Here is a 16,906-nt window from a genome sequence, read left to right on the forward strand (position 1 = left end):
AAGCTACTTATTTCTCCAAATTGAAAGATGTAGAATTAAAGGCTAGGCAATTTTTTTTTAATTACAAAAAATTGGAAAGGAATAGGAAATGTATGATAATTTATCTTGTCAAACTTGTTTGGGTCACCAATATTCCTTATCTCTGTATAGTTTTTCTTTCTGACTAGAAAGAAGATTTTGTCTTTCTCTAAATTGGATGATTAGTCACAAAGAGTCAAGCATTTTGATCATTTAGAAAGCATCTTTTTACTAGCCACAAGGTTGCCAAGAAACCATAGTGGGTATGGAAGGAAGCTTTCCATGCCCTAGGTAGGTTTGGACCACCTATTTCAACAAACTTAAATTTCTCAACTTCTCAAACTTTGCATCTTAAATTGCCCAATGCAAAAGGATAGGCAGACTCTGATTTCTCTTTTTCTAATCCACTTTGATGGCTAGAAAGGGATAGGATTGTGATACTAGTATTCACATCTGGATGGTGATGCTTTGTCTCTATCTCCTGCTACTGACCAGAGAAACATTGGCATCATTTTCTCAGCAAGCACTCTCTATGTGTCTGTAATAGTCCTGTGTTAGTGGCTGGATAGTAAGCATGGGGAGTTAACACAACAATAATGGTCCTCCCTCTGGACACTACCCAGAGTGCCTACCATAGTGGTCAGGTCAATTCTGGGCATATACATATTTATTTGGTATTTTGCTCTTTTACTCTTAGTTACCAAAGGATAAATTCTTCTTCAGTTTCTAAAAAGCAACAAACACTAATTGTGAGGGCACTTAATCACTGTTTCTTGTGAAAACTAAATTGATATCAGAAGAAGACCTCTTTACCCAATTCTAGGGAAAAAAAAGACAATCTCATGCTAAACTGAGAGGGTTAATTCCACAATGCAAGAACTTGGCCTGAGACATTTTATTGAAATAAGAAGTGAATCTGCATTGCACTAATTCCTGGACAAAGCAGAGGACATGCAGAATAACAGTGTTGTTCATAACCATAGTTTCAGAAGATTTCACATATTTATTGATTTACAATTGCTATAATGAGATTGTTCATTTGCATCTGTTCTCATAGAGACACTGGCGGACTCTGTCCCTCAGCTAGTTATACAGCAACAATATGCCCTTGTGACCAGCTGGGTATAAGAAATCCCAGCTGAGACTACCTTTTTGGATCACCTTGTTTGACGTGTCTTGTGTACACATCCACGGTTCCTGCATCCACAGAGAAAGTATATCCTGGTATAGTCTTTACCGTGTGAGGACGGATGAGCCTCCCACCTGCCTTTTCAGAAACCCTTGCCCTGACCAGCCTTTGGCCGTGATGCATATCTTTACTTGTGCAGCTGCTGTGTCATATCTTTTTCCTGCAATGAACTGAAAATTTGTAAGCATTCTCATTCTGGATCCTCTGTTAGCTATAGATCCCTGTCTAACCACCACTGTTAGCATGCATATACCGACTGAAGTAAAGGCAAATTGCTTTTATATGAAAACATTACCAACAGGCCGAGTGAACTGTGTCATTTCTGAGGTGGGCAAGGCAACTGGAAGAATCTTCTACAGCCCCCAACATATGCACTCCTCTGGCAAGGCTTCTTAGAGTTTGTTTTTAGACAAATAGACAAGGATGGTTTCATTGACACAAACCATTAACTTTTCAGCTTGTAAAAGTCTTTTGAAATAATCTAAGTCGCAGCACTCTAACAAAGCAGATACTAATGAGCATCTCAGTGAATAAAATTTAAAAAAAACTTACATATTTATTGCCCAGGTGTGGGGAGGATTCATCAAGCTGTCAGTTCTTGGATTTTCCTTGTGCAGAGTGCTCACCTACAAACAGAAGATGTGTTTTGATCTATGAGCTCAGAGAGTGAAAGATGAAAATAAAGTTTCTTGGCTTTTTTTTTTTTTCCCCAGGAAAGTCCAATTTTCCTTCAAGAATGTCATTAGAGTCACAACTTTTCTCTTGGTATTGCTTGGAAACTGTTCAGCAAGATTTATGAGCTTTTTTCCGCCATCAACATCATCCTTAAAGGAGCAATGCTAACTAACTCCCTGGGAATTGGGGGTGTGTGTGAGTTAACAAGAGAGGCACCCTAGGGAATGAGGTATAGATTTTTGTTTCTTCCCTGAGCCTAAGCAAAACTATGTTATATGTTTAAAGTGTCATTTTATCAAGAAGCCATTAGAATGGTTCCTCTGTTTAAATAATTGAGAGACTTTTGTAAAAATGAATTTAGAGGCCAACATAAACCCTTTGGTGATATACAGAGCAGCACAGGGCATATTACTCAAAATATCATGTTATTCCATCAGCCAATATAAATATTGACCTAGGCTGATGGGAAGCTGACGATTCCAAGTGTTTTTATATGCCCCTGACTCCATGATCAACATGTTCACACTACCTGGGTCTTTCAGGTAAGTTCAACTATCAACATCAGTCATACTATACAAAAGCAGTATGGGTCAAAGTTTCTGGCTTTGAGAATAAACGTTGTTGTTTTGCTCCAGCTTTTATATGTCACTTAGAAACCTGTTTCTGGGAACTCTGATGATGTTACCTGTCACCAGCACTATCGCGGTGATAATAGTGCCAGAGACCGATGAGGAGAACAAACTTGAGACGCCCTTAAGAACCTCTTAGGTGCTGTGTTCTGAGAGATGCCACTTTCAGAGTGACAGCCCTCCCAGACACCTTCCAGAACAACTCTTTGCTCATATCATTATTTTGCAGAAAGTACAGCACTTCCTGTAATCCATGGCTATGAAGGACAGGAATGAGAAGTGAAAAAAATAAACACTTATTGAACCCCTACTGTTTGTCAGGGTCATCTAAAGCAATCATATGAAAATCAATCCAGTTCTTAATATCTCCTTCTAAGTGCTGTCTAATTGGTAATAGAAATATGATAAAGATTCAATCACAGTATGAATCCAGTAAGTTATAATAATGATGTGTATGATAAAAGTGAGTGAAACACCTACCTAGGGAAAAAAAAAACCCAACTAGAAGGAAATACACCAATGCCAACAGTGATTGCATTGCATTGGATTTCATGAATAATTTTTAAGTCTTTTCTATTCTCTAGTTCTCCCTATTCTCTATTATGCATAATTGGTCTAATATTAAAATGGCAGTGTAAGCCATGAAGAGATATCACAAGGCAATGATACATGTTGATTTGCCAAATGAAAAAAATAAGTTCAGAAGTGGGAGAGACTACGTACACCAAGGACAGTCAAGGAAGCTTTGGTGGAAATGAAGGGAATGGCCAAACATTGAAGAGCTGAGAAGGCAGACGCTGAATCTGTGAATGACTTTCTGAATCTTTTGATCTTCTTGCTCATCTTCACACTTCACATTTCTTTTTTGTTTGTAAAAATAAATAAGCAAAACAGTGACTGTACATTTAATAATTACCATAACATACTAATTAGTATTGGCATTCTAGTAATATGCTAATAATGTGTCATTACCATAATGGTGAAGTAGTAGAAGGGAAAGGGTGACAAAAGGGACCAAGGGACCATCTTCTCCTTCAAAAGAGCTTGAATTCAGCAAGAAAGACGGGGGCAGGAGATGCATGATGTCTGGAGAATATGAGTTAGTAAGTGGTTCACAGACTGAGCAAGAGAAGTCTTGGTGCGTCACAAAAGGCCTTTGTAGACATACTAAAGTGTTTGAACTTCATCTTAGATAATACAAACTTACCAGTTTTCTAAGCAGAGGAATATTATAATGATTCAGATCTGCTTTTTCTTCTTCCAAATTGTTCAAAATCAAGTAGTGCTTTAAAACTAAATTCAAAGATATTATGCTTTGTTTCTTCTGTGAAGTCAGCTATTCTTTCATTAATTTGAGCAGTTTTTCTTTGTAATTCTTAAAGTTTTTGATATTAAAAATAAGACCATGTATATTCACTTTCTGAGATATGCGCAAGTGGGGGTCATGTTTAAAATGCATCCTTGTCACATGTACATTTTGGCATCGGGCATAATGATGGTTTTTTTTTTTTTTTTTTAGGCATGATGATGTTTAACTGAGCAAGATTTCTTACTACAGTTGAGTGGGATCTTGTATGTTCTCATAAAGTACTCCTTGATCTGCCATGTTTGGTGCTCATTTGTTTCTGAAAGCAGATTCCTATTATACTCTAGCAAATGTTTTCTTTCATATTAAAGAAAACAAATAATCAAATTTTAAACATTTATGGGTTACATTTTTAGCAGAAGAACCCGTTTAAGAAAGAACATTGTAGAAGAAAGCAAGAAATGTTGATGGATAAATACCATGGCCTTTTTAGAGGAGGCTTTGGAGGAAGCAACTGTCTTCCTAGGAAAAAATGACCTGAACAACAATCATGCTTCTTGGAGACTTCTGGAAATCCAGATACTTTAGCACCCACTGGCATTTCCACTGTAGGTGGGTTGCTGCAGAGCATTGTTTCCTTAGAAACATGATTTACTGACCTCCAAAATGGCATAATTTATTTTGAGATAGAAAACCAGAGCTTATAAATTAAAGTACTGACCAATCCAATGAGTTCTTTTGGCCACTGAAGCTCAAATTTCATTTTGTTACCACTGAGGCATATTAACATTTCATTTCTTAGGCCACAAACAAATAACATAAAATGTAATAATCATCAATTCAGAGTCCTGGGTAGACAGGTATTTATTCTATCAAACTCTTTTCTACATTTTAAAAAATTTTTATATAGGAGATAGTGGAAAATTGAGCTAAGCCTGAATTTATATCAAACTTCTCATTTCAGATTTTATTCTAGTTATATTTTGGGGAAAAATGTGATGGTCAGGCAAAAGATGTTTAGGTAAAATAATTATAACAATGTAACTTCTATTGAGTGTAGTGAGCACAGTTTTATTAAAAAAGCATATTTGAATACATTTAAAAGGAAGTGAACAGAGATTTGTTGATGAGTGTTTCAGGAAGCAGACTTTAGTAAAAATTGTAGTATAAACAGGATTTGGAGATAGTTATGTTTTAGATTATTAATTCTAGGCGATTGGAACTGACTCTGAATGAGCAATTTCAGTTTTGCCCTACCACCAAATATCTTCCATGTTAATCAGGTAGGTTGACCATTGAGAGGTTATTTCATTAAAAGAGGTATGATTCCTAAGTTAAGACTGGCAGAAACAAAAAGACCAGAGAGTAGATTTTATTATTCCTGTGATGATATTTCCTCCTTAGACCTGTGACCTGAAAATTTACTTATGAGGGAAAGGAATCTTGGAGAACTAAGGGTCCTCTTAACTATCCCTCCATGGAGTATTCACTTGTTACTGCAATGATTATGGGAGTGGGAAAACCCAGATTATGTCGAATTTTCCCTGGACCTTAAAGAAGACTCAGATATTAAATTTGCAACCGAAAAACAAGGCTCTCTGGAATTTCCCACCCACAATCCCCAATTTGGTATCAGTTGTCATTTCCCTGGTAGAAATGGGAGGTAGGACAGGTGGCCCTACTCACAGGCCTCTCCTGACAAGGATAGCCAGGGCCTCTTAGATGGAGCCGGGGTCTCCCATAGCTTGGAGAGCCCTGAGGTTGCAATGTGTTTTGCTAAATCCCCATGGAAATAAGGACAGCATGCAAAATTATTGTTATGCTTTCTTGCAAGCTATAGGCAGATTCTGAAAGCTTTTCTTGGGAAATGGGGTGGTCACATTCAGGATCCTTACTTAGGATTAGTTCACATGTAGGCTGCTCTTTCCTGACCTGGTAAAATAGGCTTGGCAACTTAGTCAAGACTGGTGAATAATCAGGAGAAACCTGTAAGTGATTTCCAATTATCTTATGAATGAATTTTACTCCTTTGCCCATTCAGATTGTTACCTCTAAGAGAACTGTGTGGGACTAAAAGAAATGTGTGCATAGAAAGCGTAGAGGAGACATAAGAATGAAGAATGTTTCTCATAAGAAATTGACTCCCATGAGGGGAGTCTGAGCATGTCTGCAGATTCCGGGCACCCTCAAATTTTAAGGCTTCTCTGTCTGCATGTTGTAGTTTATTCTCATTAGAATTTTCCACCTAAAGTTGGGACCACATTCAACTGTTGGTATCTTGCTCTTGAATTGGGACAATATTGATTGCTTTTTGTTTGACAAAATTGCTTTTTTTGCTACATATATACAATGGAGTTTATTTTTCCATAGCTTTCACCTGACCAGGTATCTGTATTTTTTCACTATTTTGTATGGGTAAAATGGGGAGTGGAATATTGTGAATGTATTCATGTAACTTGCTATTTAAATTAGATCCACATGGATTGTTTTGTAGAGAGAATAATTGTTTTTTATATATCTGTTTTATAATATTGAGGTCTTAAATCTATGGTTTACTCAAAACAAGAAAAAAAACTATGCTTTTTCATGTTTAAATACGTTTTCATGTTTACTTAGCACCTCATTTTTCATTATTCTTGATGCAAATATAATTAATACAAATCATACCTATATTTTGAAAATTTATACATTTCACATCCAATTTAAAAATGTAGGAAATTGGGAAAAATAAACATAAATTTTTTCAACAGGAGATTGTATTTCCTCTTCATTGGGAAGCTCAATTAAAATTATATAAAATTTTATACATAATACAATTATATATAATATAATTTTATATAATACAAAGTAGGATTTTATTTTACATGATGAATCCGGGTTTCAGTTGACTATACGTAGTAATTACCAAAAATGAAACAAAGCAACAGCAATAATAAAAACCATTAAAGTCCTTTGTGCTACTACCACAGAGTAGAAAATCTTTCGAGTCATCACCCCTTCTTTGGAACATATTCATATATATTATAAAAAGCAACCTCTTAAAGTACAATAGTCCAATGATCTTACTAAAAATGATATTTCTAGCACTCATAATTTCCGTAGGGGAGAATTTTGCTTTGTGGGGAGTTACCTATTGTCTATTTCTTAAGAAATTATGCTTTTTGGTCATGTTTCACCTGAACAAAATCCGAGATAGATTTTGAAATAACCATTTGCAGCTAATCAGCAATCTGGGAGCTTACCAGACTCATGAGAAATCGTCTTAACAGTGAGAAGCTTCACACTCTCTTTATCGGACTGAGATCTATTTGGAACAGAAAATATAAGTCAGCACCACAGTAATTAACATTGCATGTCTGTGAAAGAAAATATACATGATATAAACAGAATGAAGAAGATATGCAAGCACATGTATTTTTTATGTGTTTCTATGACAAACCTGTGTCTTTTTACATACAGACATAATATACCTTTATAGCACTTTCTACTTCTAGAATCAAGCCAATAAATCTCTGTCATACAGTTAAGCAATGATAGGTAAATCAAACACAAAACGGGGTCATGTGAAACATTGCTCACAAGGTCCATATTGCACAGGTCTCCAGTCCTGCATTATGAAAGGGAAGACATAGGGGTGTTTCCCAGCCTTTTGGACCCATGCCGAGGTCTGGGGAACTCTTTTCATGAAGCTGTGGCTACTGCAGTGAAGTGTCTGTTCTGACCAAGAGTTCCCACCTATCCTTTCCCACATTCGAAACAGTTTCAAACCCAGATTAGTTTCTTGGACATCTCAAGAGACACCAGTTTGAATACATAAGGATAGATGACCTAAGGATATTATTTTTAAAGTCCACTATTCGATGAACATACAAAAACGACTACGTGAAGGCAGGCTGCAAATTTGGGTCAACAAAGAAGTCTTAACTACAAAACTTGTTTTTGACATTAAAACAATTTATTTCTTTATAGAACCTTGACTGTAACAGCTGGCCGGATTGGTGACAACTGCTTTTTTGTTTTGTTTTGTTTTGTTTTGATAAACTCAAAATAGAATAACCATCTACTGCTAAGATAAAGCCACTTGGAGCTGTCTCATGGTGCAGTCATGGTTATCCCTTGTGATAAATATACTGAAATTTTCACTGGAAAAGCTCTTCTTAAACTCTAAGTATGTTTTCTTTGAGATTTTTCCTTATAGTTACTTATATTCATTCTTCTATCTTTGCATTTCATCTTTATTTTTGTTTTTATTTATTTATTTTAGAGAAAAAGAATGAAAGGGAGCACAGGTGGGGGGAGGGGCAGAGAAAGATGGGGAAAGAGAACCCCAAGCAGACTCCCTGTTGAGCATGGAGCCCATGGGCCTTGATCTCTCAACATTAAGATCGTGACCTGAGCTGAAATCAAGAGTCAGACGCTTAACTGATTGAGCCACCCAGGCAGGCGCCCCTGCATTTTACCTTTTGATTTCTCATTTTACTACCATATCCAAGATTTAGAACAATGTCTCTTTAGTTGTTGGAATTTCTCTGTTGATTCAGGGAATTCTGACAAAGAGCCAAACCTTGTTTCTTGGGCTTTTTACACAGATTATTTAAAAAATAAACCAAAATGTGTAAGTAGAAGATTAATTTTTTTCCCCTTATATAAAAGGCAGGGTCAGAGCTTCTGGGGAAAAAAAAATGATGTTGCTACTTACTGGTCATTTCCATTTTCCGGTGTGCCTAGGGAAGGAAAGAACAGTTATTAGAGCTGTGAGGAGCTTGACTATAAAAACAAACAAAAACAACCCCAAGTCCTCTGCTACTTTCTGAGCAGAGATGTTTATGATGCCATTTTGTAACTTTTTTGTCTTTCCTCCAGCTCCATTAGTCTTTTTCTCAGATATGGTTCTGATTATTCCTTAGGTACGGCTGATACATTCTTGGGATAGTCCTAAGTAGGCCAACTCCACTGAATTTAGTTCTGGACTAATTTCAATCTTATAGTTTCATATTGTTATGTGAAACTACTATCCATTATCACACATCCCACAGACGCTAGAAAATGTCTCAGTTAATTTCAGTATCTCTGAAAAAAAATTTTCCTCAAAGTATTGCATTACCTTTTTATACCAGAGAATTGAATTTTTGGCTCTACTTCATACACTGCTCTTTCTGGAGACACAAATCACTGTATTTGTGGTGAACAACATTGTAGACTTTGCTTCTAATTGCATCTGGAGCCCACTGATTTGGCCTCTCAAAAGTGCTCTGCAAAATGTCACTGAGGTTACTAACTGTAACTAATCTTTTTTTGTTTTGCTGGGCTGCTCCACCAGGGTCTGACAGAAGACATTTGGGGTATAGAGTGAGAATTCGGAATGATTCGTTCTTCACAAAGCCTTGAATGTTAGGGAGCTTCTGTTGGTGGTCAAACCCTGCATCATTAATCTGTGATGCCTTAAGCAAACTAATGTAATAGCTCAGAGTCCCTCCTGTTTTGCTTCCAATTTTTTGTGGTTTTATTTCATAGGTACTCAGCTTTTGTCTTCTTGGATTTCCTTTCACCTCTAATGTAGTCCTTGTCTTTGGGATATGCCCTTTAAATACAATTCTCTTGGTGGTGACCATCATTGTTTTACAAAGAGTTTGATTTCCACTGATATTTTGGCTACTTCTATTTCTGTCACCTTGGCTAAGATATGCCATCATGACTCTTAATCCCTAGGATTCAACTCATGGCACCATATGCTATTCTTTAACTTGATCTAACTTTGTCTTCCCAACATCAGTAGGATTTTAACAGCATTTTTTATTCCTATTTTAAGTGTTATGTATGATATCACTTGTGATGCTCATAACCCTATTTCAGAATGAGTTGATACTTTTTTGCGTGCTTGTTTTAATACTTTTCCTCAGAATACTGTAATTCAGTTTCATTAGCAGATAGATGCACACCAAAAGATTACCTTCTGCATATAGGCTGTTCTTCCTTGAGTTAAAGCTCAGACTGCTGTCAACATTATCTAGATAAGCTTAATTTCATACCGAAATCTCTGATTCATGTTGTCTTCCACAGAGCAGAGAGGGTTTACAAATTTTCTGAACTTGATGAAGTCTCACCCACATACTTCAAGAGAGATTAACTGTAGGTGTTTAATGGTGCTAATTTAATAACAATGCTGTGAAACTTCTGTTTGGAAAACAAAGTTAACAATAACCAAATAGGTTTGGCTAATTGTACAATTGCTGAACTTTGTTATAAAGTATTATATGCCTCCACAATAACTCTCCATAGCTGTAGGAATTTTATACTTATTTTCCCTGAATGATCCAATTCACCCAATTCATCTTCTTCATTAGAAAATGTCAACTTTTCAAATAACTTATTTGCTAATATTCTTATGCAAAGCAGTCTTTCAGTGTAGGGTATTTTTACAAGTGGATTTAGCACATTAATTTTTTTTACCTATCCTACATACTCAACACCCACAGGCTTCAACTTGGATGGTCAATGTCCCATAAAAGATAGGACTGGTGGTTTAGAAACTTAGAGAAAGTGAACTGATTTATAAAATTGCTATTTCCCCTCTGGAAATAGACTAAGGAAACATATTTCAGACATTATTAAGAAGTTTATTCACGAACTCTCAAAAGGAAAGGCATTTATTTGTTTTCTGCTCATTTTCCAATAAGAGCTAAAATGAACACTACTGGTTTTTTTGTGTTAACTTTGCCTTGTGTTGTCACGCTTGTGCCCTGAACTCTCTGTGTGGTGCATGGCGGAGACTGGCTGCAGGAACAGCATCCCTTAATGCCCTGGGGGCACACTCTTTATTGGGTAAAAAATAGTATGGCTTGCATATCTTATATCTTATAAAAATAATCAATTTTGGGGTGCCGGCGTGATGCACGTGATCTGGTAAGTGTCCGACTCTTGGTTTCAGCTCAGGTCATGACCTTAGGGTGGTGAGAATGAGTCCAGTGATAGGCTCCTCACTCAGTACGGAGTCTGCTTGAGATTCTCTGTCCCTTTCCCTCTGCCCTTTCAACTCATGCTCTTTCTCAAATAAATATTAAAAAAATACATTGGGTTTCAGGAGAATTTAGAGATTTATCACTTCCATACATCACCCCATGTTCCTCACACGTGCTCTCCTTAATCCCCACACGCGTTTCACCCACCTCCCCTCCAGCATCTCTCTGTGTGTTCTCTATAGTTGAGAGCAGCAGTAAAGAAGAGAAGGAAAGACTTTTAACAAAGCAAGGAAAGACTTTAAATGCCATGGGAGAGATTAAGGAGGATAAGAAAGAATTGTCAAGCTTAAAACCCACTAAAAATCGCAATCATGTTTAGTTCTGAGGAGCTGAATTAATCAACAAAACACACAGTCATGGAACAACCTTCCCTGGAAGGAAGCTCTGCCCCCCCCGGGACAGCCCACATCACAGAATGCCCTTCATGAGAGTGTGGGGCTCTCACCTAAATTCTTAGCAATGCTTACCTCTATTCTCTGTCACATGGAAGTAGAAAAATTCTTCACTACAGATAAGGTATGTCATTTTATGCCTCCGTTAACTACTATAATCCCCTGGCCACTCATAAAACGAGGGTTCTTTCATTAAAAAGACTTTGTCCATATCTGATAATATCTGCCACCAGCAGGTAATCATCATCAATCCATTCATCAGCATTCAGGGGATTTCTCTGTCCCTTCCCCTCTATTTCTGTGATCAAGCAATAGGGCATTTTATTTCTTTCTGTAATCCTTCTCTCCCTGGAAGAGTTTACATTCAAGTTTAGACTGAGCGTCCATTCGCCTTTGAAAAAACAAAATGAAACAAAACTCTGTTACCTACCTGGGTCTGTCTTCCAGCACATTCGATACAAACCCACAAGAACAAATGCAGAAAGTGTCACTACAATCAAAGCAATCACCACTGGCAAAATAATACCTAAAAGTATTGAAGACGTTGGCAATTAGAGTGGCTATTGAATTTAACAGTAAAGAATTTACAGAACAAAAGCAGGCATGCATCTTTCCTTCTTTAAACATCACTCTATTAAACATACTATATTTTCAGCAAAGATGTATCTGATTCAAAGGTTTCCCTCTAGTTGTCATTTCTGATGTATCCACTTGATGTCAGTCTTGCAGCCTTTTGAAATCAAGTTCCGACCGTACGGGAGCTGGTTTCCTCACCTTCTTAGAGACTAGAGAAGTGAGGAGATGGAAGACTGGAGGAGCAGAAGATGTCCTCTATACTATAAATCCACATTCACACATTGTATTATTTACTACTTTATAATACGGTTACCAGAATCAATAGATCAATCAATCGATCAATCTACCTATCATCTATCACGTACTGGAACTGCTCTAGCTGTGATGTGGGCTTCCTAAAAAATTCAGAAATTCTTAATTTCTTGGGAAACGAGTGGATTTTTTCTATTCAGTCGTAGAATACACATGCACGGTATATGATATGTATGTTTTGGCTAAAACAGAGCATTTCTTTAAAGCCCATTTTTAACATAAGGTAAAGTTCTGTGAAGGTGAACCGTTCATTTTTATGGAGCTCTCTGCCAGTGCACTTACGGCTTATTTTTCCATAATAATATCTTAGAACTAGAAAAGGCATAAAATAGCATAAGTGGACATAAGTGCATATCAGGATGGATATGATTTCTAAAAATGAGCCCATGGTTCAAGAATGATGTACGTGTGTATGTGCACACACATTTAGGGGAGTGGTGTTGTGACAGTAAATTGAGGTGAGTTTTTATTCAGAAGAGGGTCTTGCTGTTTTGGTTTGGCTTTTAGCATCTGGTCTTCTTTTGTGACAGTCATTGCCCAGGTGAAAACAACAGTGATGAAAAGACAGAGCTGTCATAGTCATACAACCAGAGATGCAGAGGCCATAGTGATAGTGATAGTTTACTGAGTATTCTCATCGGCTTGCATATGTCCTCCTCGTATTAATCCAGTTTTCTGTAGGATGGCTTCTACTTCCAATTTTATAGTTAAATATATGCTTCATATTAGACCTTGTGTGAGATCATGAGTGCCTCCAAAAATGAAGATGCTGTGAATTAGCAGGTCGATAAATGCAGTGGTGACTTTTTGAATGGGATGGTTTTACCTAAATCTAGATCATCTTTTGTCATCTGCTTCATATACATTCATCTCATTCTTAATTTCTAGGGCAATGAGTGGATTTTTTTTTTTTTTCTATTTAGTTCTAGAACACACACATAGGTTACATGATATATTTATGTTTCGGCTAAAATGGAGCATTTCTTTAAAGGCCATTTTTAACATAAGGTAAAGTTCTGTGAAGGTGAACAATTTATCTTTATGGAGCTCTCTGCCTATGCACTTTGGCTTATCTGAGACTAGTCTTATCTATTTACCTTGACCCTTGGTGGTAATCGCTTAATGCTGGGGTAAAAAAAAAAAAAAATCCCAAAGGTGTGCTCATTAAAACCAGACCCAACAGCAGGAAATTCTCAAAACAGGCAGTAATTAGGTAGGATTATAATGAAATTCCAGGTTCAGCAAAGTTGATAAAAGACTGTCTATAATCGAATCCTCTCTGTTCTCAGCCACATTAAAACATTTTGAATATTTGTTATACACAAATGAAGAAACGTCTTTTACTCACTGGAGTAAGAGGGGTTGGCTGAAGAAGAGCTTGCGTTTTTTGCATCTTCAGTACCTATTATTTTAAAAAAGAAAAACAATAGGTCACCTTTGGTTAATGTATGCCAATCCTCACAATCCACACCCCCCCAACCACCCCATTTAACTAAGCCTCTGTGATTTCTAGGTATGATGGTTTCAAGTGGAAACAAAACAAAACAAAACAAAAACCCTCCTTCTGAAAGGACTCTGTTTTGTAAATCAAGATTGGTAGGGAGTTAATGTATACAAGTTGAGAGTGAGTTTGGACAAATCCCTATACCTGTGAAACTATCACCATAATCAAGGTAATAGACATGTCTATCACTTTCAAAGTTTCCTTGTGTCCTTGCTTTACCACGGATATGCAGCTTTGTTTTGTATTTCACTTATACCTTGATAAAATTGTTAAAAAAAGATTCATAAGGTTTTCTTGGTGAGAAGGGATCAAGGAAAGCACATGTCCACTCACGCACACAGAAGTCATACCTTGAAATTGGGAGTTGTTTCCTGGCATTGTTACTGAGACTGAGGGTGATGTACTGGTATGAGAAGTTGACCCCTCCGGAGGTAGAGAGCTTTCCCCTGTAGGGAAATCACAAATCCAGTCAGATGAGGGTATTAATTCTTCTTACTGAATTTCTTTGCTGATTTTACAGTTTGCATTTCTGAGGACCTGTGAAAACTGTTTCTTGTGGAATCATAGGATACACACAATCATACATTAAATCATAAGTTCCTCTATTCCTCCTGTAAAGATGATTAAAGTTGGGATCACAAAAGCTGGGTATCAGTATCACATCTTGAAGGATTGGCTGAGAAAGCTGGAGTAAGTCTCTTTCCTAGGCTGCAGTCTATGTCACCCGCTGCATGAAAGTTTTGTGGGATGCAGATCTATTCGGAAGCAGCAGTCACATTTCAGATATTGCAACTTTGGGGGATAGAGATATTTTTTTTTCCCAACACATGTACTTCAAATAGACATAAATGCACAAGACTTCAGATTTTATCCTGTTTCTTAGTGATCGAATAAAAGATTGCCACTGAAGCTTTGGTTAAAAGGATTGAGGAAGATAGCATGGTAGATTGCTTCATTTTCACCTTTAAAATTCAGTGGTTCTTTACACGTATGTGCCTTTTCTAGAATAACTGCTGCTTGCTTGCATTTTCACCACTGTTTCACGCTCTTTTCTTCCAAATAAATTGTTAATTTGAAGTTCATCATCATTATTATTATTATTAATTTGTTTAATTAAACATCTGCCACCTTTCTTTAGAAGGGCTGAAACAAAAGTTCTAAATAAAAGTGCATTATTTGGGGCACCTGGGTGGCTCAGTGGGTTAAGCCGCTGCTTTCGGCTCAGGTCATGATCTCAGGGTCCTGGGATCGAGTCCCGTATCGGGCTCTCTGCTCAGCACGGAGCCTGCTTCCCTTTCTCTCTCTCTGCCTGCCTCTCCGTCTTCTTGTGATCTCTCTCTGTCAAATAAATAAATAAACTCTTTAAAAAAAAAAAGTGCATGATTCAACATCTACTAATCTCAACAAGTTGCACAGAAATACCAATGTGTAAATGCTTTATAAGTTTGTAGTATCTGTTCTTGTGAATTTACGATGAAGCACTGTTTGTATTTAGGATGGTTTTGAAAAAGAATTATTTTTCAAAGAATGTAGTTTCAAGTAATTTCCTTTGATCACACCTGTTTGCCTTTTTTCACCACTGAAGTTTAAGTTCCTGCGGTGTGAAGGCCATAACTGCCACCATACTCCACATGGGGCTCTAACGGCGGTGGGTATGCACTGAAATGGAGCTGGCTGCTTGGCTGAAGCAAGAGGCATTTCTTATAATTACGGCCCCCTTAGGAGTACTGAGGACGTGTATAATTGCATCAGAGAAATTGATATTGCCTATGACTGCCTTGGATCTTTCCCTTTTTGCCACCCACAGCCCAGCACGCCCTGCATGCTCATGCATTTTTGACATCTGTGGGGGAAGAATAATGTTTAGAGTCTGTACCGTTCTTGCCATGCAAGAGATGTGTGGGAGGAAGCTAGATATATGCCCATAAGAACAAAGAAAAATGTCAGGCTAGTGCACTACACAGGCAGAAAAAGAAATATTAAATGAAAGAGTGGGAACTAGCTGAAACCGTGGTACTTTTAGCTGCTTTTTCCTTTCTCCTGCGTCAAGTGTTTTAGTGAGAATGTTGCCCTTTTGATTGTGTTGGTAGAGAACAAGATGGCTGATTAAATTACCAACAGTATTAAGCTCCCTGGGCTTTCCCAGTGGTTAATTTTCAAGATTCCATACCCTATCTTACTATCTTCTCATAGACAATCCAAGTGGTTACAATTCTGATTATTACCTCTGTGGTTTAGATAAAACTCCAAACTGCCCCTACTTAACACATTGATTGTCCAGTGCCATCTGTTATTACTTACGATCCATAGGCTTGGCAATAGAGTTAACCTTCTCAAAAGAAGAATTTATTGGCTCCTTGGACAAAGACTTTAAAATTTTTGTTTTTCTTTTAACCTCAACCTTCAATTGATAAATCATTTCTTGGGGCATCTGCTGGCTCAGTTGGTTGAATGTCTCTGATTCTGGCTCAGGTTGTGATCTCATGGGTCGTTGGATCAAGCCCTGAGTTGGGCTAAGCTCTCAGTAGTAAGTTTGATTTAGATTCTCTCTCCCTATCTCTCTGCCCTTCCCCCAACTCATGCTCTTATTCTCTCTCTCTCTTTCTCAAAAAAATAAATAAATAAATACTAAAAAAAAAAATTCTGAATCTGGTACACCTACACACACACTTACTTTGCCTTGGTTATGTGTAATGCCTCTGGTATTTTGTTTTCTATTGTCTTTTATTTATTTTTTTCCAAAACTGGCCATAACCCACTTGTTGAAAACTAACTCACCATTTGAGGAAACTTGTCTATTAGCATGCTCATATCAATGAAATTATTATTCTTGGCTTAATTCATAAATTGTGGCCCTAATGAAATTCTTTCTGTGACTAAGATAGAGGGATTTATGATGTGTTCAGAGCTGATGATGTTTGTGGATTTTGTTGAGACTCGGTTATGCTACATTACTACTAAAACAGGATTGACAGAGGAGATACAGGAGTATAGTGGAGTAGTTACAGGCGTGATTCTGAAGTCAGAGTAGGTAGGTCAAATCATTCCGTAGAATGCTGGGCAAGTCACTTAACCTCTTTGTGCTTGAGTTTCCACATGTACAAGTGGTAATTTTAATAGTTCTATATCATAGTGTTGTAAAGTTAAATGGGTAAAATTAAATTTAAATGGCTTAGAAAAGTACTTGATACTAAGATATTTATGTTATTTTATGATAATATTTTATTATTATATTATTTTATAATATTTTTATTATATTGTGATTAGGCCTCTAAAGAGTTGTACT

At 37.0% G+C, this 16,906-nt stretch overlaps 1 protein-coding gene across 3 annotated transcripts in view; it reads right to left on the reverse strand.

Moving 5' to 3' along the window:
* The window catches only part of EMCN (endomucin), a 107,972-nt gene that overhangs the window by 16,026 nt on the left and 75,040 nt on the right, over positions 1 to 16,906 (reverse strand). For all 3 annotated transcript variants that reach the window (XM_059376501.1, XM_059376518.1, XM_059376509.1), the window contains 6 exons: positions 13,971 to 14,066; positions 13,465 to 13,518; positions 11,659 to 11,754; positions 8,517 to 8,541; positions 7,060 to 7,121; positions 1,760 to 1,833 (listed from right to left, as the gene is read on the reverse strand). In XM_059376501.1, coding sequence (XP_059232484.1) covers positions 1,799 to 1,833; positions 7,060 to 7,121; positions 8,517 to 8,541; positions 11,659 to 11,754; positions 13,465 to 13,518; positions 13,971 to 14,066 — 368 coding nt within the window. In that variant the 3' untranslated portion in view covers positions 1,760 to 1,798. The remainder of the gene's footprint in view (positions 1 to 1,759; positions 1,834 to 7,059; positions 7,122 to 8,516; positions 8,542 to 11,658; positions 11,755 to 13,464; positions 13,519 to 13,970; positions 14,067 to 16,906) is intronic.

Source organism: Mustela nigripes, chromosome 1, assembly GCF_022355385.1.
Source record: "Mustela nigripes isolate SB6536 chromosome 1, MUSNIG.SB6536, whole genome shotgun sequence".
NCBI classification, from domain to species: domain Eukaryota; kingdom Metazoa; phylum Chordata; class Mammalia; order Carnivora; family Mustelidae; genus Mustela; species Mustela nigripes.